This window comes from Carcharodon carcharias, chromosome 23, assembly GCF_017639515.1.
Source record: "Carcharodon carcharias isolate sCarCar2 chromosome 23, sCarCar2.pri, whole genome shotgun sequence".
In the NCBI taxonomy this organism is placed as follows: domain Eukaryota; kingdom Metazoa; phylum Chordata; class Chondrichthyes; order Lamniformes; family Lamnidae; genus Carcharodon; species Carcharodon carcharias.
The window spans coordinates 2732632-2756070 of NC_054489.1; the positions used below are offsets into that span (position 1 = coordinate 2732632).

At 48.9% G+C, this 23439-nt stretch overlaps 1 protein-coding gene across 1 annotated transcript in view; it reads left to right on the forward strand.

The window, feature by feature from the left end:
• Positions 1–274: 274 nt before the first annotated feature.
• Positions 275–23439, forward strand: part of LOC121269235 (receptor tyrosine-protein kinase erbB-2-like) — a 23314-nt gene continuing 149 nt past the window's right edge. The window contains exons 1-3 of the mRNA XM_041173782.1: positions 275–359; positions 22082–22233; positions 22923–23106. Coding sequence (XP_041029716.1) covers positions 305–359; positions 22082–22233; positions 22923–23106 — 391 coding nt within the window. The 5' untranslated portion in view covers positions 275–304. The remainder of the gene's footprint in view (positions 360–22081; positions 22234–22922; positions 23107–23439) is intronic.

A 23439-nucleotide genomic window follows, 5' to 3' on the forward strand; every position in this document is an offset into this window, starting at 1 on the left:
ACCTCCGCCAAAAACACGTTCCGGACCCGGTCCGTCCTTCACCCGCCCTCCAACCCCCACTGAAGCTCCGCCTCCTACCCTAGGACCCGCCCCCCGGCTTCAGTCCCCGCCCCCCGGCCTCAGTCCCCGCCCCGTCCGCGTTCAAGCCCCACCCCGCTTCAGGCCCCGCCCCCCCGGCTTCAGACCCCGCCCCCGGCTTCAGACCCCGCCCCCGGTTCAGGCCCCGCCTTCTAACACCCCCCCCCCCCCCCCCCCCCCCCCACCGTCTCTCGGACCGGAAGTGGTGCTCGGGGCTGGCGGGACGATGCGGTTGGCGGGGCTTCTGCTCCTCACAGCGCTGGGCTCGGCGCAGAGGACAGGTGAGAGCCGGGGCCCACGGCGGGTGGGCAGAGAGCAGCGGCCCAGTCCCGGGTGAGGGTGGTAGGAGCGGGAGAAAGGAAGAGCGGGGGCCCGGGACAGGGCCCAGGGTTGAGGGTCCGGCTTGCCGCCGGGGGTCCGGGGTCCGGGGTCCGGGGTCCGGGGTCCGGGGTCCGGGTCCGGGTCCGGGTCCGGGTCCGGGGTCGGGGGTCCGGGGTCGGGGGTCCGGGGTCCGGGGTCCGGGGTCCGGGTCCGGGGTCGGGGGTCCGGGGTCCGGGGTCCGGGGTCCGGGTCCGGGGTCGGGGGTCCGGGGTCCGGGGTCGGGGGTCCGGGGTCGGGGGTCCGGGGTCGGGGGTCCGGGGTCCGGGGTCGGGGGTCGGGGGTCGGGGTCCGGGGTCCGGGGTCCGGGGTCGGGGGTCGGGGGTCCGGGGTCCGGGGTCCGGGGTCCGGGGTCCGGATAAAGCCTCCTCACTGTCCCCAGTGTGATTCTGAGCTAATAATCAGGAGGCAGCTAACTCCCAATCCGCCTGGGGCGAGACAGGCCAATCTAGGGATCGTTTTAATGTCTTGTCCGAAGGACGGCACCGCCGACAGTGCGGCACTCTCTCAGCACTGACCCTCCGACAGTGCGGCACTCCCTCAGCACTGACCCTCCGACAGTGCAACACTCCCTCAGCACTGACCCTCCGACTGTGCGAAGCTCCCTCAGTACTGACCCTCTGACAGTGCGGCACTCCCTCAGCACTGACCCTCCGACAGTGCAACACTCCCTCAGCACTGACCCTCCGACAGTGCGGCACTCCCTCAGTACTGACCCTCCGACAGTGCAGCACTCCCTCAGTACTGACCCTCTGACAGTGCAGCACTCCCTCAGTACTGACCCTGCATCAGTGCGGCTCTCCCTCAGTACTGACCCTCCGACAGTGCAGCACTCCCTCAGTACTGACCCTGCATCAGTGCGGCTCTCCCTCAGTACTGACCCTCCGACAGTGTGGTGCTCACTCAGTACTGACCCTCCGACAGTGCAGCACTCACTCAGTACTGACCCAACGACAGTGCGGCACTCACTCAGTACTGACCCTCTGACAGTGCAGCACTCCCTCAGTACTGACCCTCTGACAGTGCGGCACTCCCTCAACACTGACCCTCCGACAGTGCGGCACTCACTCAGTATTGACCTTCCGACAGTGCGGCACTCACTCAGTACTGGCCCTCTGACAGTGCGGCACTCCCTCAACACTGACCCTCCGACAGTGCGGCACTCACTCAGTATTGACCTTCCGACAGTGCGGCGCTCACTCAGTACTCACCCTCCGACTGTGTGGTGCTCCCTCAGTACTGACCCTCCAACTGTGCGGCGCTCCCTCAGTACTGACCCTCTGACCAGTGCAACACTCACTCAGGATTGACCCTCCGGCAACGTGGTGCTCCCTCAGCGTTGGACCTTTCTACTGTTTTAAAGTTTCAGCCTATAATTTGTCCATCGGGTGAGTTTTAAGGTGGGAACGGTAATGGGAGGTAATGCCAGAATGCAGGGCCTCGATAGCTGAAGGCACGACCACTAATGATGGAGAAAAGCAATGGGAGTATGGGTTATGTGCAATTAGTCAATGTCACATTTGTAAGGGGTCGTTTGGCGAGTTGGAACACTGGAGGCTGTTTCAGGAATAGGGAGGGATTTGGCACTGGAGGGTTTCTGACACAAGGATGAGAATTTTAAAATAGTGGCGCTTCAGGTCTGAGAGACTATATAGGTCAGTGACTGTGCACGTGATAAGTGAATGTGACTTAGTGTGAGATAGGTTGTGGGAGCAGAGTTTATGAAGAGGGGAAGATGAGATGCCAGTCGGGGAAGTGTTAGAATAGTTAATTCAAGAATTAACAAATGTATGGTTGAGGGAGTTGACAGCAAGGGTGCCTATGGGTGATGATAGAGGTGGAAGTCAGTGGTCTTGGAGTGGAGATGGGTCAGAAACACAGGTCAGGGTCAAATAGAATATTTGCTGAATATCAGTGATTATAATTCCTCAGCTACAGGGTTTGTTCACAATAATCCAAACTAATGCTCCAGTCCAGTGCTGAGGGGATGCTGCACTGTAGAAGTTATTATTTGGTTGAAACATTAAACGGAGGTCCCATCTGCCTGCTCAGGTGGACTTATAAGACCACATGACTACTATTTTGAAGAACAGGAGAGTTCTCCCGGTGTCCTGGCTGATATTTATCCCTCAGTCAATGTCTCTCAGATTATCTGACCCTTATCACATTGTTGTTTGTGGGATCTTGCTATGGGCAGATTATCTGCCATGTTCCTACTTTACATCAGTGACTACACTTCAAAAAGCACTTCATTGGCAGTAAAGCATTTTGAGATGTCAGGGGGTCATGAAAAGCGCTATATAAAGACAAGTCTTTCTTTCCTATTTTGACACCTATAGCAGCTGTTCAGAGGTGTAGCTCTTCAAGGCTGCTATTGGAATGTTTGTGTTAGTGATTACCAGTCTGGTTCAATCACATGAAGACACAATTCTCAGACATGTGTAATCTATTAACTGCTGCTTTAATTTTAAATCTCTCAGTCTCTCAATGATTTCACAGTGTAAGTGTGGTGAAGTGTGTGGGGTGATTGCATTCTGCTGGCTCTTTCCAAATAGAAATTTCCTGTGATTCACTGTAGTCATAGACAATGTCCCCGACAGTTTGACAAAAGCCAAAAATTTTGCCTGCAGCTACCATTAGATAGGAAGTAAATATAATTTGGAAAAATCGCTGTGGGATGAGGCGTGATACTGGGTAAATGTCCTTGAAAAGTTAATTTTTAAATATTGCAACACTGGTTGGATGGTCGGTGCAATTTTTGATGTCTGTGCCTCTGATCGAGACTTGGGCTGGTTGACCAGGGATTGTTTAATTTGACCAACAATTGTCAGCAAGTATCTTGTCTTTTGGAAAATGTTTCCCTCAGGTAACCTCATTCACTGACAGTTTCAGGCACTTAGTAATCAAAGCTGTGGACCCAGCCCTCATGCGCACATAGGCTGCCATTGGAAGACCAGGCAATTAACTACAACAGGAATTGCAAATCTTTTGGTCAGGTTCTAGGTGATATTTGATCAGACGGCAGTGAGACTATGGTATATTGGTTATGTTTGAAGATTACTTAGACTCTGCAGGGCTCCCAGCTTAAGCAGCAAGCCACTCCATCTGAGAATGGGGTGAAAATTTGCAAATTTCACGTTCAGTCAGTGAAGCAAGTGACTGATTGACTGTCTAAAAAAACAGGCTGAATGAGCAATTTCTGGATATAAACTTTCCCGCTGCTTTGGCTGATATGGCAACATCACATCTCGTGCTGCTGGTGGGATCAAGCGGTTGCCCACTGAACTGTGCTGGTAATATTTGCCACTATACGTCTACTGAGAGGGTATATGAAGTGGAAGTCATTGGCAGCTTATGGCTGAGTGTTGATCTCCCATCATGGCTGATCCTTTGCCAGACAGTGATGGAACTGAGGATCCCAGTGATAAGCCAGTATGGAGGGCAGGAGGATTTCAGCCAAGATTCTTGCTCCTGAGTCCTAACCTGTGACCTGCTAAGTACCCATGTCATTGGGCAGGTTTGAGCTCAGTATTCCTTCTCCACATGGTTAATAAACTCAGACACCACCCAGATAAAACGCATTAATAATATTTAAATATAGTGTTTTATTTTGAATGAAGAAATGTAGAAAAGTTGCTTATACGCTGTGTCTGTGCAGACCAGTGTGTGAGAGCTGTTCTTGCTGTGTGAGACTATGGGACTAAATGTGATTGGTTTGCAGTGTGAAACCCAGATATTGGGAATGGGGCAGGTTAGGGTTCATCAAGTCGCAGATGTCGGAGTGCAACATGGGGGAATGTGGAAATGTCATTAAGCTTTCTGCCATAACCCTTAGGGTACAGAGACTGCGACAGTCTTTACTGTTGTTTGTAGCCTGTGTGATGTCTAACCCGTCATTCAACGAACCAGACCCTAGCTCTGAAGTTTCCCAGCTCACAGAGAGTAGAGTATGGAAAGCCACGCACATCCATAAACTCTTCTGGTTGAGCCAGTTTTTAATGAAGTTGTTTGTTCTGTGAAGCTATGCAAGCAGCCTGGTTGCGTTATTGTTGGTGCTGCATTTAGCCTGAAGTCATTCCGACTAGTTAGTCCTGTTTCTGTTTTTTTGGAGCACCCTGAGCACTTGGTGCTCACAGCGTGACTGCGTGAAAGGCACAATAATTGTGTAAGGGTTATGTACTGTGCCTGTGGCCAGAGCTTTGTTTACATCTCTGTTTTACTAAAGGGCGGTTCTGGAGATTAGCCCCTCACAGTTTGGATTGTTTCATGGGAACTTTGAACTTGCCAGGAACACAGTCTTCAGTTAGTTCAATGTTCCCCTGATAACATCACAAATGAGATAAAAACAAAAAAACTGCGGATGCTGGAAATCCAAAACAAAAACAGAATTACCTGGAAAAACTCAGCAGGTCTGGCAGCATCGGCGGAGAAGAAAAGAGTTGACGTTTCGAGTCCTCATGACCCTTCGACAGAACTTGAGTTCGAGTCCAGGAAAGAGCTGAAATATAAGCTGGTTTAAGGTGTGTGTGTGGGGGGCGGAGAGATAGAGAGACAGAGAGGTGGAGGGGGTTGGTGTGGTTGTAGCGACAAACAAGCAGTGATAGAAGCAGATCATCAAAAGATGTCAACAACAATAGTACAATAGAACACATAGGTGTTAAAGATAAAGTTGGTGATATTATCTAAACGAATGTGCTAATTAAGAATGGATGGTAGGGCACTCAAGGTATAGCTCTAGTGGGTTTTTTTTTTATTTTATATAATGGAAATAGGTGGGAAAAGGAAAATCTTTATAATTTATTGGGAAAAAAAAAAGAAGGGGGAAACAGAAAGGGGGTGGGGATGGGGGAGGGGACTCACGACCTAAAGTTGTTGAATTCAATATTCAGTCCGGAAGGCTGTAAAGTCCCTAGTCGGAAGATGAGGTGTTGTTCCTCCAGTTTGCGTTGGGCTTCACTGGAACAATGCAGCAAGCCAAGGACAGACATGTGGGCAAGAGAGCAGGGTGGAGTGTTAAAATGGCAAGCGACAGGGAGGTTTGGGTCATTCTTGCGGACAGACCGCAGGTGTTCTGCAAAGCGGTCGCCCAGTTTACGTTTGGTCTCTCCAATGTAGAGGAGACCACATTGGGAGCAACGAATGCAGTAGACTAAGTTGGGGGAAATGCAAGTGAAATGCTGCTTCACTTGAAAGGAGTGTTTGGGTCCTTGGACGGTGAGGAGAGAGGAAGTGAAGGGGCAGGTGTTGCATCTTTTGCGTGGGCAAGGGGTTGTGCCATAGGAGGGGGTTGAGGAGTAGGGGGTGATGGAGGAGTGGACCAGGGTGTCCCGGAGGGAGCGATCCCTACGGAATGCCGATAAGGGGGGTGAAGGGAAGATGTGTTTGGTAGTGGCATCATGCTGGAGTTGGCGGAAATGGCGGAGGATGATCCTTTGAATGCGGAGGCTGGTGGGGTGATAAGTGAGGACAAGGGGGACCCTATCATGTTTCTGGGAGGGAGGAGAAGGAGTGAGGGCGGATGCGCGGGAGATGGGCCGGACACGGTTGAGGGCCCTGTCAACGACCGTGGGTGGAAAACCTCGGTTAAGGAAGAAGGAGGACATGTCAGAGGAACTGTTTTTGAATGTAGCATCATCGGAACAGATGCGACGGAGGCGAAGGAACTGAGAGAATGGGATGGAGTCCTTACAGGAAGTGGGGTGTGAGGAGCTGTAGTCGAGATAGCTGTGGGTGTCGGTGGGTTTGTAATGGATATTGGTGGACAGTCTATCACCAGAGATTGAGACAGAGAGGTCAAGGAAGGGAAGGGAAGTGTCAGAGATGGACCACGTGAAAATGATGGAGGGGTGGAGATTGGAAGCAAAATTAATAAATTTTTCCAAGTCCTGACGAGAGCATGAAGCAGCACCGAAATAATCATCGATGTACCGGAGAAAGAGTTGTGGAAGGGGGCCGGAGTAGGACTGCAACATTGCTTAGTTTAGTCTGTCTTAGCTTCCTCTGGGAGCTCTAGCCTCTTTGGGACCTCGCAGTTCTATCCAGCATGTGCCTTTAAAAGGGCTTCTGGCTCTATCTGTCTCCCAACCCTGAGCTGGGCAGCCTAGGAGGGTCTCGCCCTCAATCCACAGGCAATTGAATGGTTCAGCATTGTCAGCAAGGCAGAACCATGGGACACTTATGCTACCCTTGCCCACGTGTGCATGGATTAATGGCCCTCCTGTCCCCCCAGGTTAATGGCCCCACACTTCCTGGATTAAAGTTCTCAATGTAATGGCTTTTTCAGCCAAGATTCAATGGCACCCAGGGTCAAAAGTACTGGGGTGGAGAGGTGAAAGGTTGGGCGGAGGGTGGAGAGCATCACTTTCCGCTGTGTTCACTGGCTTTATTCGGAGAGGTTGCAAGGAGTGCCTGTGTCCATGCTTGGTGAAATTCATGTTGATTCTGCTGAAATCTCTGGGAAATTTGAGGTTTAGTAGATAAAAAAAATTGAAATCAAATAAATGTCTGTTCCTGAGTGCCTTCCTCCCAGGTTTATTGCATCACAGTTACGTTCTGCCTCGTTCATTCTTTCCTGATGATTTTTATTTGGCAAGTTTTGGAAAGAGAAATACAATCCCTCCTATTCATCGAAACAAATGACGTCTTAGATTTCTGTGCAACTCTAGCTAAAGGTGCTTGCAGATACAGGAGCCACTCCCTGAATAGTCCAACCTCAACCTTTACTCGCCTTCCAAAACAGGCACGTTTCTAAGATATTGATCATTTGTTGTGTGCAATGCAGAGACTGGTTGATTGGTTGTTATTGCTGCCTTTGCACAGCTCTGGAACAAACAGTACTAGCGCCCAGAGTGTGAACTTACTGACACACCCACCTGTCTGCGCTCAGCTTGGTAGTTCCTGGATACCTGTGCAGTGCTCTAATAACTGGAAACAAAGCTAAAACAAATGTGGCTGCAGAACAGAGAAGTTTAAACTCCATGTGGTAAACCCTCTTGTGTTTAGGTTTACAGGTATATTTGGGATTTAGGGGGATTGTAAGATTGAGGATGTAGGAGCACAAAGGCCTCATTTCTGCATTTGCATAGATGCCGGTGTTATGGGATGTTATGATTTCTGTATCCAACCCAGTTGTAGTGTAATGAACTCAAGGCGCCTGAGGGTTGACTCCTTCAGGTTCCACACAGCACTATGGGAGGTTTCCCTGCATTAAAGATGCTATTATTGATGCAAGTTGTTGGACAATTCTGAAACTCAGGCTCGACTTTGAGATGAACATTTTCACTCATGGGACACAGTGAAATCGTCAGCAGTCCTTCGATTTGAGGGTGACATCTACTCAGCGACATGATGGGTCTTTATGTGTCTGAACAGGCTGATTGTTGACTGGCAGATATTTGGACACATGGGGCAGGATGTCCCACAGGATAGTGGGATCTGAAGTGCAGGATTTGCTTCCTTTTCTTTCCTTCCCTGTCACCGCTCTGCCTCATCTTTAAGACGGGACTCGAAGTGTGATGCAGCTCGATGGACAAGTCACCGTTTTGAACGATTGGTAGCAAGTTTCTCCCAGTCATTAATGCCAATGCATCTATGTGTCAATGAGAGCTTCAGAGTGTCTTTATAGTGTTTTTTTTGTCCTCCCCTGGAATGTTGGCCATTTGAGGGTTAAGGAATTTCTCTAGTGATAGATCCTGGTGGAAGCCTGCATGTGACTTTGTTTAATGTGGGGAGTGGGATTTGGGGGTGCCAGCTTTATCCATATGATATTGATGGTCGGATTTCAGAGACGTGTCAAACCATGATGATCAGGACCATCTTGCCACTGCAACCTTCTGCTTTCGCAGCCAGCGAGAGACACTGTTTTCCTTCGCCTGGAGATTGATGCTCTCCTTCCACAGCCCAACCTTTCACTTCTCCAGGGCTTTTTTTGGAAATCTGTGTTCTAATGACAAAATGATCCAATTTTTCAAATCTTTTTTTGTGTTTATATTCCCTCAGGAAAAAGCAATGAACCCCCTGAAAAGCCGCAATATTTCTTCTGTTAGTGTGGAGCCAATACATCTCACAGTTTCGAACTTGAGGTTTATTACCTCTAGATTTAACTATTCCAGCCCTCTCCAAGCCAACCTCCCATCTTTTTGATTGACAAAGCTTCTTGGGATGTTTTACTCTGCTAAAGCCATTATATCACTCTTGATCACATCATCAAATATCAGTGGCACTGAGGCTTTGGGGGGAAAAAAAAAGCTTTTCATAAAACAGTTCCTCATGACATCTACAGGAGGGAGTCATTGCCTTAGGTTAAACCCTACAGAAAGGTTGGTAGATTCTAGGGATCGTAACACCAAATGAGGCTATTCATCCATCGTGCTTGTGCTGGCTCTTTGAACAAGCTATCCAATTAGTTCCACTCCCCTGCTCTTCCCCAATTGCCTTGCAAATATTTCTCCTTCAAGTATTTATCCAGTTCTCTTGAAAGTATATTATTGAATCTGCCTTGCACTGCTCGAAATATCAAAAAACGAAACACTGCAGAGGCTGAAAATTCAAAATAAAATGGAATACAGATAGCAATCGGTGACATTGACTGACCCTTTGCCCAGTATGGGTCTAGACAGGGTCTTATGAGCAGGTTGGTGGAGTGGTTGCTGGGTGGGCTATTTTCCGGTTAATGGGTATTATGCGGAAGAAGGGATTGGATGGGGTATTTTTGAGGGAGCGGTGATTGGGTGTGTTTTTTTTTGGGGTGGGGAGGGGGTATCTTCAGGAAGTGGAGGTTGGGCAGGCAATTTTTGGGGAGCGAGTGCTGGGTTGGATATTTTCAGGGGAGCAGAAAGGTATTTTCAGTAGTCAGTGAGATGTATTGTGGGGTTTGTAGTGGAGTTCCCCGGGACCCTTGCTTTTCCTGATATATATTAACGATCTAGATCTTGGTGCGCACGGGACAATTTCAAAGTTTGCAGATGATATGAAGCTTGGGAGTGTTGTGAACTGTGAGGAGGTGGGGGTGGAACTTCAAAAGGATATTGACAATGGGCAGATAGGTGACAGATGAAGTTCAATGTGGAGAAGTACGAAGTGATGCATTTTGGTAGGAAGAACACGGACAGACAATATAAAATAAGGGGTGGAATTTTGAAGGGGTTGCAGGAGCAGATAGACTTGGATGTATATGTACATTGACAATCAAAGGTGGCAGGACAGGTGAAGAGAACAGTTAATAAAACATATCATATCCAGGGCTTATTATTAGGGGCAGAGAGTACACGAACGGGGAGGTTATGCTGAATTTATATAAGACCCTCATTAGACCTCATTTGGAATATTGTGTAAAGGTTCTGGGCACCATATTATAGGAAGGATGTAACCACATTGGAGAGAGTGCAGAAGAGGTTTACAAGAATGGTTCCAGGAATGAGAAACTTCAGCCATGAGGATAGATTGGAGAAGTTGGGACTGTTTTCCTTGGAAAGGAGAAGGCTGGGGAGACTTGATAGAAGTTTTTAAAATCATGAGGAGGCTGGACAGAGTAGATAGGGAGGAGCTGTTCCTGCTCGTAAAAGGATCAAGGATGAGAGGGCACAGATTTAAAGTGATTTGCAAAAGAAGCAAATGTGATGTGAGAAAAAACTTTTTCACACAACAATTGGTTCAGGTCTGGAATGCACTGCCTGGAAGTGTGGTGGAGGCAGGTTCAATTGAGGCATTCAAGAGGACATTAGATGATTATTTGGATAGAAACAATGTGCAGGATTACGGGGAAAAGGCAGGGCAATGGCACTAGGTCATAATGCTCATTTGGAGAGCTGGCACAGACACGATAGGCCGAATAGCCTCTTCCTGTGCCGTAAAAATTCTGTGATTCTGTGATATTGCTGGGCGAAATCTCAAGTAGCTGCAGTGCTCCATTCCCTTGCTTGGTGTTCCCTGTAAATTCACCATGGAGGCAGGCGCTGTCACCATGGTAACCCAGGCCCACAGTTTGGTGGAGGTGCTGTTGAACAATGATTTACCTGTTCACAAGCCAATTTTAGAGGGCTGCAAAGCTAATGGTGTTAGTGATCCACCTCGCCCAACTGACCTTGGCAGAAATCTCTCTTTTTTAGCACATTCCTGACATATTTGCCAAGCCTTTGCGAGCTGAGCCGTTCTGTTTCTGAGCTGGAGTCCAGGGGCACAGACACGAGCAGCACTGGTGAATGGACTGAGAAAGCCTGACACCACCTTACCCAAGAAGATGTGGGCGATTGTGGTCAGACTGAGATCAGCAGAGACCAAACACCACATCTGTAGCCTCCTTGTTCGCCACCCCCTCCCCCCCAGGCTGAGTTCCACGTTCCCCAAGCTCAGTCCCACCCTGGCTGGGATTCTCCTGGTCTGACTGCAATGTGCAATGCAGCCTGTAACATGTGAACCATTGCTCTCTCTCAGATACCCACATGTAAGCAGGACAATTTGTCTGACTTAGTTTGTGAATCCTGGATTTCAAGCACCTCTGATCCCAGGCTCAGGAATGTGCCTGGCACCTGTCGGATTTGAACTGATGGTCACAGCTGAGTACAGCTGTTACCGACTCTCCCAGCTCTGACCAAGAAAGCTGCTTCTAGGGGAAGGGGCAAATTCCCTTTGTAATGAATTAACCACTGGTCTCCGCAAACCTGTCTGTTTAGGGCCAACGGGTTCAGTAACCCTAAGCTGGGTTATCAGAATGGTGATGTTAGTAACTCTAGGTCTTGTCCTGTGATACGAACTCCATAACATTGCATTAACCTTCTAGTGAGTCCATCAACATCTTTGTATTAGAGTGGCAGATATTTAATGAATCAAGTGAACCATTTTATATCTAGAGATTGTGCCTGTTGAATAAACAGCTACTCTCTACAGTTACACAGTGAGTGATCCTTATCCTGAATAAAAAGTGACCCTGTGCAGTTACACGGTGAGTGATCCTTACCCTGAATAAGCAGTGACTCTGTACAATTACACAGCGTGTGATCCCTACTCAGATCTTGAGGATGGTACGTGATTTACTCAGGGCACTATGTGCTGTCAGCAGCACCTAAATTAGACAAACAGGAAGCCAGGAAAAGGCAGTTGGAGTTATGTTTTGAGCTGTGTTGAGGTTAATGTGTAATATCAGCTGGGTTTCCTGGGATTACAGTATCTTAACAGTGCAGAAGGAGGCCATTTGGCCCATCAAATCTGCACTGGCTCTCTGAAAGAGCATTCCTCCTAGTCCCACTCCCCTGCCTTTATCCCCGTAACCTTGCACATTCTCTCTTCTCAGGTAGCAATCCAATTCCCTTTTGAATACCTCGATCGAACCTGCCTCCACCACCCTTTCAGGAAGCTTGTCCCAGACTCCAACCACCCTCTGGGTGAAAAATTTTTCCTCACATCCCATTTAATCCCTTTGCCAATTATTTTGAATCTGTGCCCTCTAGTTCTTGATGATCTCTTGAGTGGGAACAGTTTCTCACTATTTACCCTGTCCATACCCCTCAGGATCTTGAATGCCTCTATCCAGTCTCCTCTCAGCCTTCTTTATTCTAAGGCAAACAGTCCCAACCTCTCCAACCTATCCTCATAGCTACAGTTCTTCATCCTGGGAATCATTCTTGTGAATCTCCTCGGTATTCTCTCCAATGCCTTCGCATCCTTCCTCAAGTATGGCGCCCAGAACTGGACACAGTACTCCAAATAAGGCCACAGAACAAGATTTCCAACTGGCAATTCATGCATTCATCAGCATCTTGGGCAGTGTGTTATATTCAGGCCAGGGAATAGGCAATGCCTTTTACATTGGCTCAACAATTCCTGCTGTGGACCCCTGGGATTCGTATTCCCTTTCACACGATCTTGAGATCATTATTTATTATTGGGTATAAATACTCCCTGCTTCTGCCCCTACAGCCCCAATCTACCTCTCTTATTCCCCCACACCATCTCCCCCTGCAGCCCAATCTACCTCTCTTATTCCCTCACACTATCTCAGCTGCTCCCACCCCCACTGCCCCCAGCCCTCCCCTCCAATCCTCTGCAGGCCCTCACTACTGTCATGGTTATATCATTGCCCACCCTCAGCGATTTCCCTCCCTGCTCTTACTCTCTACCCCCCACCCCACCCCCCCAACTCCCACCAGTGCTATGGAGAGGCCTGTGCTGTCCTCAGGGCTTCACTGTGCATCTGCCTCTGCCTTGAGACAGTACCGGAACAAGCTCATTCTTTAAGCAGATGTTATGTAATTATAGGATGTGAGTGGCTTCAGGTATCAGTGACAGCTTGGCGGAAGGAGACTTGGTGAGCTTTTCCTTCTCTCTGTATCCATGTCCAGGAAGTGCCCACCCTTTAATCTACTAATGGCCTGTGTACTCCTGTCCTGGATTGAACCCACCCCAGATATAGCAGCAAGACCTATGGAGCAGGAAACCAGTTTCACTGCTTCGGGCTCTACGCTCACGATACTTTCGCAGGCTCCCCAATGTTTGCTCAGACTGTAGCTCCATGGGGTGATGCTGTCCTTCTCCTGGCACTGCTGCTGGGTAGGGTCCTTGGCTTAAGTCAAGAGTGTTACTCCTCTCCGGGTAAGAGTGCGGGTGCACTGCTGCTCAAGTTCATTTTAAATCATGGCTTTTGCGCAAAACTGTTTCGATTGCGTGTAATCAGAGGACCAAATCCAGTCATCTCTGAGAGTCAAAACATCAGAGTGTTACAGTGAGGGGTGTGGGATGTATCAGTGTTACAGTGAGGGGTGTGGGATGTATCAGTGTTACAGTGAGGGGTGTGGGATGTATCAGTGTTACAGTGAGGGGTGTGGGATGTATCAGTGTTACAGTGAGGGGTGTGGGGTATATCAGAGTGTGACAGTGAGGGGTGTGGGGTATATCAGTGTTACAGTGAGGGGTGTGGGATGTATCAGAGTGTTACAGTGAGGGGTGTGGGGTATATCAGTGTTACAGTGAGGGGTGTGGGATGTATCAGTGTTACAGTGAGGGGTGTGGGATGTATCAGTGTTACAGTGAGGGGTGTGGGATGTATCAGAGTGTTACAGTGAGGGGTGTGGGGTATATCAGTGTTACAGTGAGGGGTGTGGGATGTATCAGTGTTACAGTGAGGGGTGTGGGATGTATCAGTGTTACAGTGAGGGGTGTGGGATGTATCAGTGTTACAGTGAGGGGTGTGGGATGTATCAGTGTTACAGTGAGGGGTGTGGGGTATATCAGAGTGTTACAGTGAGGGGTGTGGGATGTATCAGTGTTACAGTGAGGGGTGTGGGATGTATCAGTGTTACAGTGAGGGGTGTGGGATGTATCAGTGTTACAGTGAGGGGTTTGGGATATATCAGTGTTACAGTGAGGGGTGTGGGGTATATCAGTGTTACAGTGAGGGGGTGTGGGGTATATCAGAGTGTTACAGTGAGAGGTGTGGGGTGTCTCAGAGTTTTACAGTGAAGGGTGTGGGATGTATCAGTGTTACAGTGAGGGGTGCGGGATATATCAGTGTTACAGTGAGGGGTGTGGGGTATATCAGTGTTACAGTGAGGGGTGTGGGGTATATCAGTGTTACAGTGAGGGGTGTGGGGTTCATCAGAGTGTTACAGTGAGGGGTGCGCGAAATATCAGTGTTACAGTGAGGGGTGTGGGGTATATCAGAGTAATAAAGTGAGGGGTGAGGGGTATATCAGAGTGTTACAGTGAGGGGTGAGGGGTATATCAGTGTTACAGTGAGGGGTGTGGGGTATATCAGAGTGTTACAGTGAGGGGTGTGGGGTATATCAGAGTGTTACAGTGAGGGGTGTGGGATGTATCAGTGTTACAGTGAGGGGTGTGGGATGTATCAGTGTGACAGTGAGGGTTGTGGGATGTATCAGTGTTACAGTGAGGGGTGTGGGGTATATCAGAGTGTTACAGTGAGGGGTGTGGGGTATATCAGAGTGTTACAGTGAGGGGTGTGGGATATATCAGAGTGTTACAGTGAGGGGTGTGGGGTATATCAGAGTGTTACAGTGAGGGGTGTGGGGTATATCAGAGTGTTACAGTGAGGGGTGTGGGATATATCAGAGTGTTACAGTGAGGGGTGTGGGGTATATCAGAGTGTTACAGTGAGGGGTGTGGGATATATCAGAGTGTTACAGTGAGGGGTGTGGGGTATATCAGAGTGTTACAGTGAGGGGTGTGGGATGTATCAGTGTTACAGTGAGGGGTGTGGGGTATATCAGTGTTACAGTGAGAGGTGTGGGGTATATCAGAGTGTTACAGTGAGGGGTGTGGGGTATATCACAGTGTTACAGTGAGGGGTGTGGGGTATATCAGAGTGTTACAGTGAGGGGTGTGGGATGTATCAGAGTGTGACAGTGAGGGGTGTGGGGTATATCAGAGTGTTACAGTAAGGGGTGTGGGGTATATCACAGTGTTACAGTGAGGGGTGTGGGGTATATCAGAGTGTTACAGTGAGGGGTGTGGGATGTATCAGAGTGTGACAGTGAGGGGTGTGGGGTATATCAGAGTGTTACAGTGAGGGGTGTGGGATGTATCAGTGTTACAGTGAGGGGTGTGGGGTATATCAATGTTACAGTGAGGGGTGTGGGATGTATCAGTGTTACAGTGAGGGGTGTGGGATGTATCAGTGTTACAGTGAGGGGTGTGGGATGTATCAGTGTTACAGTGAGGGGTGTGGGATGTATCAGTGTTACAGTGAGGGGTGTGGGGTATATCAGAGTGTTACAGTGAGGGGTGTGGGATGTATCAGTGTTACAGTGAGGGGTGTGGGATGTATCAGTGTTACAGTGAGGGGTGTGGGATGTATCAGTGTTACAGTGAGGGGTGTGGGATGTATCAGTGTTACAGTGAGGGGTGTGGGATGTATCAGTGTTACAGTGAGGGGTGTGGGATGTATCAGTGTTACAGTGAGGGGTGTGGGATGTATCAGTGTTACAGTGAGGGGTGTGGGATGTATCAGTGTTACAGTGAGGGTTGTGGGATGTATCAGTGTTACAGTGAGGGGTGTGGGATGTATCAGTGTTACAGTGAGGGGTGTGGGATGTATCAGTGTTACAGTGAGGGGTGTGGGGTATATCAGAGTGTTACAGTGAGGGGTGTGGGATGTATCAGTGTTACAGTGAGGGGTGTGGGATGTATCAGTGTTACAGTGAGGGGTGTGGGATGTATCAGTGTTACAGTGAGGGGTGTGGGATGTATCAGTGTTACAGTGAGGGGTGTGGGATGTATCAGTGTTACAGTGAGGGGTGTGGGATGTATCAGTGTTACAGTGAGGGGTGTGGGATGTATCAGTGTTACAGTGAGGGGTGTGGGGTATATCAGAGTGTTACAGTGAGGGGTGTGGGGTGTATCAGAGTTACAGTGAGGGGTGTGGGATGTATCAGTGTTACAGTGAGGGGTGTGGGATGTATCAGTGTTACAGTGAGGGGTGTGGGGTATATCAGAGTGTTACAGTGAGGGGTGTGGGGTATATCAGAGTGTTACAGTGAGGGGTGTGGGGTATATCAGAGTGTGACAGTGAGGGGTGTGGGATGTATCAGTGTTACAGTGAGGGGTGTGGGGTATATCCCAGTGTTACAGTGAGGAGTGTGGGGTATATCAATGTTACAGTGAGGGGTGTGGGGTATATCAGAGTCTTACAATGAGGGGTGTGGGGTATATCAGAGTGTTACAGTGAGGGGTGTGGGGTATATCAGTGTTACAGTGAGGGGTGTGGGGTATATCAGATTGTCACAGTGAGGGGTGTGGGGTATATCAGAGTGTTACAGTGAGGGGTGTGGGGTATATCAGAGTGTTACAGTGAGGGGTGTGGGGTATATCAGAGTGTTACAGTGAGGGGTGTGGCGTATATCAGTGTTACAGTGAGGGGTGTGGGGTATATCAGAGTGTTACAGTGAGGGGTGTGGGGTATATCGGAGTGTGACAGTGAGGGGTGTGGGGTATATCAGAGTGTTACAGTGAGGGGTGTGGGGTATATCAGAGTGTTACAGTGAGGGGTGTGGGGTGTATCAGTGTTACAGTGAGGGGTGTGGGGTATATCAGTGTTACAGTGAGGGGTGTGGGGTATATCAGAGTGTTACAGTGAGGGGTGTGGGGTATATCAGAGTGTTACAGTGAGGGGTGTGGGATGTATCAGTGTTACAGTGAGGGGTGTGGGGTATATCAGAGTGTGACAGTGAGGGGTGTGGGGTACATCAGAGTGTTACAGTGAGGGGTGTGGGGTATCCGAGAGTTACAGTGAGGGGTGTGGGGTATATCAGAGTGTGACAGTGAGGGGTGTGGGGTATATCAGAGTGTTACAGTGAGGGGTGTGGGGTATCCGAGAGTTACAGTGAGGGGTGTGGGGTATATCAGAGTGTGACAGTGAGGGGTGTGGGGTATATCAGAGTGTGACAGTGAGGGGTGTGGGGTATATCAGAGTGTTACATTGAGGGGTGTGGGGTATATCAGAGTGTTACAGTGAGGGGTGTGGGGTATATCAGAGTGTTACAGTGAGGGGTGTGGGGTATATCAGAGTGTTACAGTGAGGGGTGTGGGGTATCCGAGAGTTACAGTGAGGGGTGTGGGCTATCCGAGTGTTACAGTGAGGGGTGTGGGGTATCCGAGAGTTACAGTGAGGGGTGTGGGGTATCCGAGAGTTACAGTGAGGGGTGTGGGGTATATCAGTGTTACAGTGAGGGGTGTGGGGTATATCAGTGTTACAGTGAGGGGTGTGGGGTATATCAGTGTTACAGTGAGGGGTGTGGGGTATATCAGTGTTACAGTGAGGGGTGTGGGATATATCAGTGTTACAGTGAGGGGTGTGGGGTATATCAGTGTTACAGTGAGGGGTGTGGTGTATATCAGAGTGTTACAGTGAGGGGTGTGGGATGTATCAGTGTTACAGTGAGGGGTGTGGGATATGTCAGTGTTACAGTGAGGGGTGTGCGGTATATCAGAGTGTTACAGTGAGGGGTGTGGGATGTATCAGTGTTACAGTGAGGGGTGTGGGATGTATCAGTGTTACAGTGAGGGGTGTGGGTTATATCAGACTGTTACAGTGAGGGGTGTGGGGTATATCAGTGTTACAGTGAGGGGTGTGGGATGTATCAGTGTTACAGTGAGGGGTGTGGGATGTATCAGTGTTACAGTGAGGGGTGTGGGATGTATCAGTGTTACAGTGAGGGGTGAGGGATGTATCAGTGTTACAGTGAGGGGTGTGGGATGTATCAGTGTTACAGTGAGGGGTGTGGGATATATCAGAGTATGACAGTGAGGGGTGTGGGATGTATCAGAGTGTGACAGTGAGGGGTGTGGGGTATATCAGAGTGTTACAGTGAGGGGTGTGGGATGTATCAGTGTTACAGTGAGGGGTGTGGGATGTATCAGTGTTACAGTGAGGGGTGTGGGATGTATCAGAGTGTGACAGTGAGGGGTGTGGGGTATATCAGAGTGTTACAGTGAGGGGTGTGGGATATATCAGAGTGTTACAGTGAGGGGTGTGGGGTATATCAGTGTTACAGTGAGGGGTGTGGGGTATATCAGTGTTACAGTGAGGGGTGTGGGGTATATCAGAGTGTTACAGTGAGGGGTGTGGGATGTATCAGAGTGTTACAGTGAGGGGTGTGGGGTATATCAGAGTGTGACAGTGAGGGGTGTGGGGTATATCAGAGTGTTACAGTGAGGGGTGTGGGATGTATCAGTGTGACAGTGAGGCGTGTGGGGTATATCAGAGTGTTACAGTGAGGGGTGTGGGATGTATCAGTGTTACAGTGAGGGGTGTGGGATGTATCAGAGTGTGACAGTGAGGGGTGTGGGATGTATCAGTGTTACAGTGAGGGGTGTGGGGTATATCAGAGTGTTACAGTGAGGGGTGTGGGATGTATCAGTGTTACAGTGAGGGGTGTGGGATGTATCAGTGTTACAGTGAGGGGTGTGGGATGTATCAGTGTTACAGTGAGAGGTGTGGGATGTATCAGTGTTACAGTGAGGGGTGTTGGATGTATCAGTGTTACAGTGAGGGGTGTGGGATGTATCAGTGTTACAGTGAGGGGTGTGAGATGTATCAGTGTTACAGTGAGGGGTGTGGGATGTATCAGTGTTACAGTGAGGGGTGTGGGATGTATCAGTGTTACAGTGAGAGGTGTGGGATGTATCAGTGTTACAGTGAGAGGTGTGGGATGTATCAGTGTTACAGTGAGGGGTGTGGGATGTATCAGTGTTACAGTGAGGGGTGTGGGATGTATCAGTGTTACAGTGAGGGGTGTGGGGTATATCAGAGTGTTACAGTGAGGGGTGTGGGATGTATCAGTGTTACAGTGAGGGGTGTGGGGTATATCAGAGTGTTACAGTGAGGGGTGTGGTATGTATCAGTGTTACAGTGAGGGGTGTGGGATGTATCAGTGTTACAGTGAGAGGTGTGGGATGTATCAGTGTTACAGTGAGGGGTGTGGGGTATATCAGAGTGTTACAGTGAGGGGTGTGGGGTATATCAGAGTGTTACAGTGAGGGGTGTGGGGTATATCAGAGTGTTACAGTGAGGGGTGTGGGGTATATCAGAGTGTTACAGTGAGGGGTGTGGGGTATATCAGAGTGTTACAGTGAGGGGTGTGGGGTATATCAGAGTGTTACAGTGAGGGGTGTGGGGTATATCAGAGTGTTACAGTGAGGGGTGTGAGATATATCAGTGTTACATTGAGGGGTGTGGGGTGTATCAGAGTGTTACAGTGAGGGGTGTGGGGTATATCAGAGTGTTACAGTGAGGGGTGTGGGATGTATCAGTGTTACAGTGAGGGGTGTGGGGTATATCAGTGTTACATTGAGAGGTGTGGGGTATATCAGTGTTACAATGAAGGGTGTGGGGTATATCAGAGTGTTACAGTGAGGGGTGTGGGGTATATCAGAGTGTTACAGTGAGGGGTGTGGGGTATATCAGAGTGTTACAGTGAGGGGTGTGGGGTATATCAGAGTGATACAGTGAGGGGTGTGGGATATATCAGTGTTACAGTGAGGGGTGTGGGGTATATCAGTGTGTTACAGTGAGGGGTGTGGGGTATATCAGAGTGTTACAGTGAGGGGTGTGGGATATATCAGTGTTACAGTGAGGGGTGTGGGGTATATCAGTGTGTTACAGTGAGGGGTGTGGGGTATATCAGTGTTACATTGAGAGGTGTGGGGTATATCAGTGTTACAATGAAGGGTGTGGGGTATATCAGAGTGTTACAGTGAGGGGTGTGGGGTATATCAGAGTGTTACAGTGAGGGGTGTGGGGTATATCAGAGTGTTACAGTGAGAGGCGTGGGGTATATCAGTGTTACAGTGAGAGGTGTGGGGTATATCAGTGTTACAGTGAGAGGTGTGGGGTATATCAGTGTTACAGTGAGAGGTGTGGGGTATATCAGAGTGTTACAGTGAGAGGTGTGGGGTATATCAGTGTTACAGTGAGAGGCGTGGGGTATATCAGTGTTACAGTGAGAGGTGTGGGCTATATCAGAGTGTTACAGTGAGAGGTGTGGGGTATATCAGTGTTACAGTGAGAGGTGTGGGGTATATCAGTGTTACAGTGCAGGGTGTGGGGTATATCGGTGTTACAGTGCAGGGTGTGGGGTATATCAGTGTTACAGTGAGGGCTGTGGGGTACATCAATGTTACAGTGAGGGCTGTGGCGTATATCAGTGTTACAGTGAGGGCTGTGGGGTATATGAGTGTTACAGTGAGGGGTGTGGGGTATATCAGAGTGTTACAGTGAGGTGTGTGGGATGTATCAGTGTTACAGTGAAAGGTGTGGGGTATATCAGTGTTACAGTGAGAGGTGTGGGGTATATCAGTGCTACAGTGAGAGGTGTGGGGTATAACAGTGTTACAGTGAAAGATGTGGGATATATTAGTGTTACAGTGAGGGTTGTGGGGTATATGAGTGTTACAGTGAGAGGTGTGGGGTATATCGTGTTACAGTGCAGGGTGTGACGTATATCAATGTTACAGTGAGGGCTGTGGGGTATATCAGTGTTACAGTGAGAGGTGTGGGGTATATCAGAGTGTTACAGTGATGGGTGTGGCGTATGTCACTGTTACAGTGAGGGCTGTGGGGTATATCAGACTGTTGCAGTGAGGGGTGTGGGGTATATCAATGATACAGTGAGGGGTGTGGAGTATATCAGAATTTTACAGTGAGGGGTGTGGGGTATATCAGAGTGTTACAGTGAGGGGTGTGGGGTATATCAGTGTGTTACAGTGAGGGGTGTGGGATGTATCAGTGTTACAGTGAGGGGTGTGGGGTATATCAGTGTGTTACAGTGAGGGGTGTGGTATGTATCAGTGTTACAGTGAGGGCTGTGGTGTGTATCAGTGTTACAGTGAGAGGTGTGGGGTATATCAGTGTGACAGTGAGAGGTGTGGGGTATATCAGTGTTACAGTGAGAGTTGTGGGGTATATCAGTGTTACAGTGAGAGGTGTGGGGTATATCAGTGTTACATTGAGAGGTGTGGGGTATATCAGTGTTACAGTGATGGGTGTGGCGTATATCAGTGTTACAGTGATGGGTGTGGCGTATATCATTGTTACAGTGAGGGCTGTGGGGTATATCAGACTGTTACAGTGAGGGCTGTGGGGTATATCAATGTTACAGTGAGGGGAGTGGAGTATATCAGAATGTTACAGTGAGGGGTGTGGGGTATATCAGTGTGTTACAGTGAGGGGTGTGGGGTATATCAGAGTGTTACAGTGAGGGGTGTGGGGTATATCAGTGAAACAGTGAGGGGTGTGGAGTATATCAGAATGTTACAGTGAGGGGTGTGGGGTATATCAGAGTGTTACAGTGAGGGGTGTGGGGTATATCAGAGTGTTACAATGAGGGGTGTGGGATGTATCAGTGTTACAGTGAGGGGTGTGCGGTATATCAGTGTATTACAGTGAGGGGTGTAGGATGTATCAGTGTTACAGTGAGAGGTGTGGGGTATATCAGTGTTACAGTGAGAGGTGTGGGGTGTATGAGTGTTACAGTGAGAGGTGTGGGGTATATGAGTGTTACAGTGAGAGGTGTGGGGTATATGAGTGTTACAGTGAGAGGTGTGGGGTATATGAGTGTTACAGTGAGAGGTGTGGGGTATATGAGTGTTACAGTGAGAGGTGTGGGGTATATGAGTGTTACAGTGAGAGGTGTGGGGTATATGAGTGTTACAGTGAGAGGTGTGGGGTATATCAGTGTTACAGTGAGCGGTGTGGGGTATATCAGTGTTACAGTGAGAGGTGTGGGGTATATGAGTGTTACAGTGAGAGGTGTGGGGTATATCAGTGTGACAGTGAGAGGTGTGGGGTATATCAGTGTTACAGTGAGAGGTGTGGGGTATATCAGTGTTACAGTGAGAGATGTGGGGTATATCAGTGTTACAGTGAGAGGTGTGGGGTATATCAGTGTTACAGTGAAAGGTGTGGTGTATATCAGTGTTACAGTGAGAGGTGTGGGTATATCACTGTTACAGTGAGAGGTGTGGGGTATATCAGTGTTACAGTGAGAGGTGTGGGGTATATCAGTGTTACAGTGAGGGGTGTGGAGTATATCAGAGTGTATATCAATGTTACAATGAGGCATGTGTGATATGTTAAACACTACAATCCACACCTGTCTTCTGTCCATGTTTTCCTCAGTTTGCCCTGGGACAGACATGAAGCTGGAGCTGTCGTTCAGTTTAGAGAACCATTACTACACACTGCGCAAACAGTACGAGAACTGCCGTGAGGTACAGGGCAACCTAGAGATCACCCACCTTACAGGGAACCACAATCTATCCTTCCTGCAGGTAACCATGTAAATGAGAGTGTGCGCACGTTTCACATTTGTGAAAGTGGTTTAATTTTTGCCATTTCCTGGGTCATGTGCAGGGGCTGGACTCACTTTGGGATCTCCCAATGTGCCTATTCCACACCTTGAGTTTTATCAAACTGTTGGACTGTCGGTTGGCCTGACACCTTGCCTGCCCAAGCACACATTAGCTGCAGTCTCTTGACTTGGCAGGAGCTGATTTATTTCCCTCCCCTGTGGGGATCCAAGGCACTGCGACAATTCATATAGCTCATCTTGTGGACTAGTGAGAACAGTAAGCATGGCACAGAATGGGGGTGGAAGGTGGCTCATTCCCTCCACTCCTGGCGCGGGCTGGGTCCCGCTCGCCCCCAGGCTACGCATTTGCTCTTTTTGCCTATGGTCTACCAAAGTGAGCCACATAGCCGACCAGCCACACGTTTGGTGGAATGCCTGGGTCTTGGATCTATGGTCAGGGCAAAAATCAATGGGAAGCATTGAATTGTGCTCAGAAGCCTTGGCTGGGATCTCTGCAGAGCAGGGATAGAATCTGGTTTTTCCTGCTTTCTTGATCAACGACTTTGAACTGAACTCACTGAAGGATCAGGGGGCATGTCTGTTGATGAACTCTCTACTTCTTACAAGTTCCAAGTGTGGGATTTAAGGATCTTGTATTTTTTTGTGCAGAATATTCAGGAGGTCCAAGGTTATGTTTTAATAGCACACAATGAAGTAGACTACATTCCTCTAGAAAATCTACGCATCATAAGAGGAAGCCAGTTGTATGAGGATCAGTTTGCGTTGGCTGTCCTGTCTAACTTTAACCCCACCGGTACTGGTCTCCGTGAGCTTCGGATGAGAAGTCTGACAGGTTAGAGCTTTTTTTACAATCTCCCTTCTTCCGTTTGTTGGTCTTACGATTCAGTAAATTAATCCCATCTGTCCTAATTCTGACATTGACCCAGATTTGAGATCAGTAATTGAAAAGCTGACTCGTAGCATTCCTAACTTCCCCAAATAACCCAGGAACAGATCCTGACTCTCTCCTGTCTGTGCCAGTCATGCTCCGGAGATGGACTAACCTATCCCAGGAATTTACAGAGTGCTCCATTACCCACTTCAGCAGAGAAAATCCAGGTTGAAACTTTTGATCTCGGTTGGGAATTCCAATTCTCACTGAGCTTAGCAGGAGTTATCTTCACAG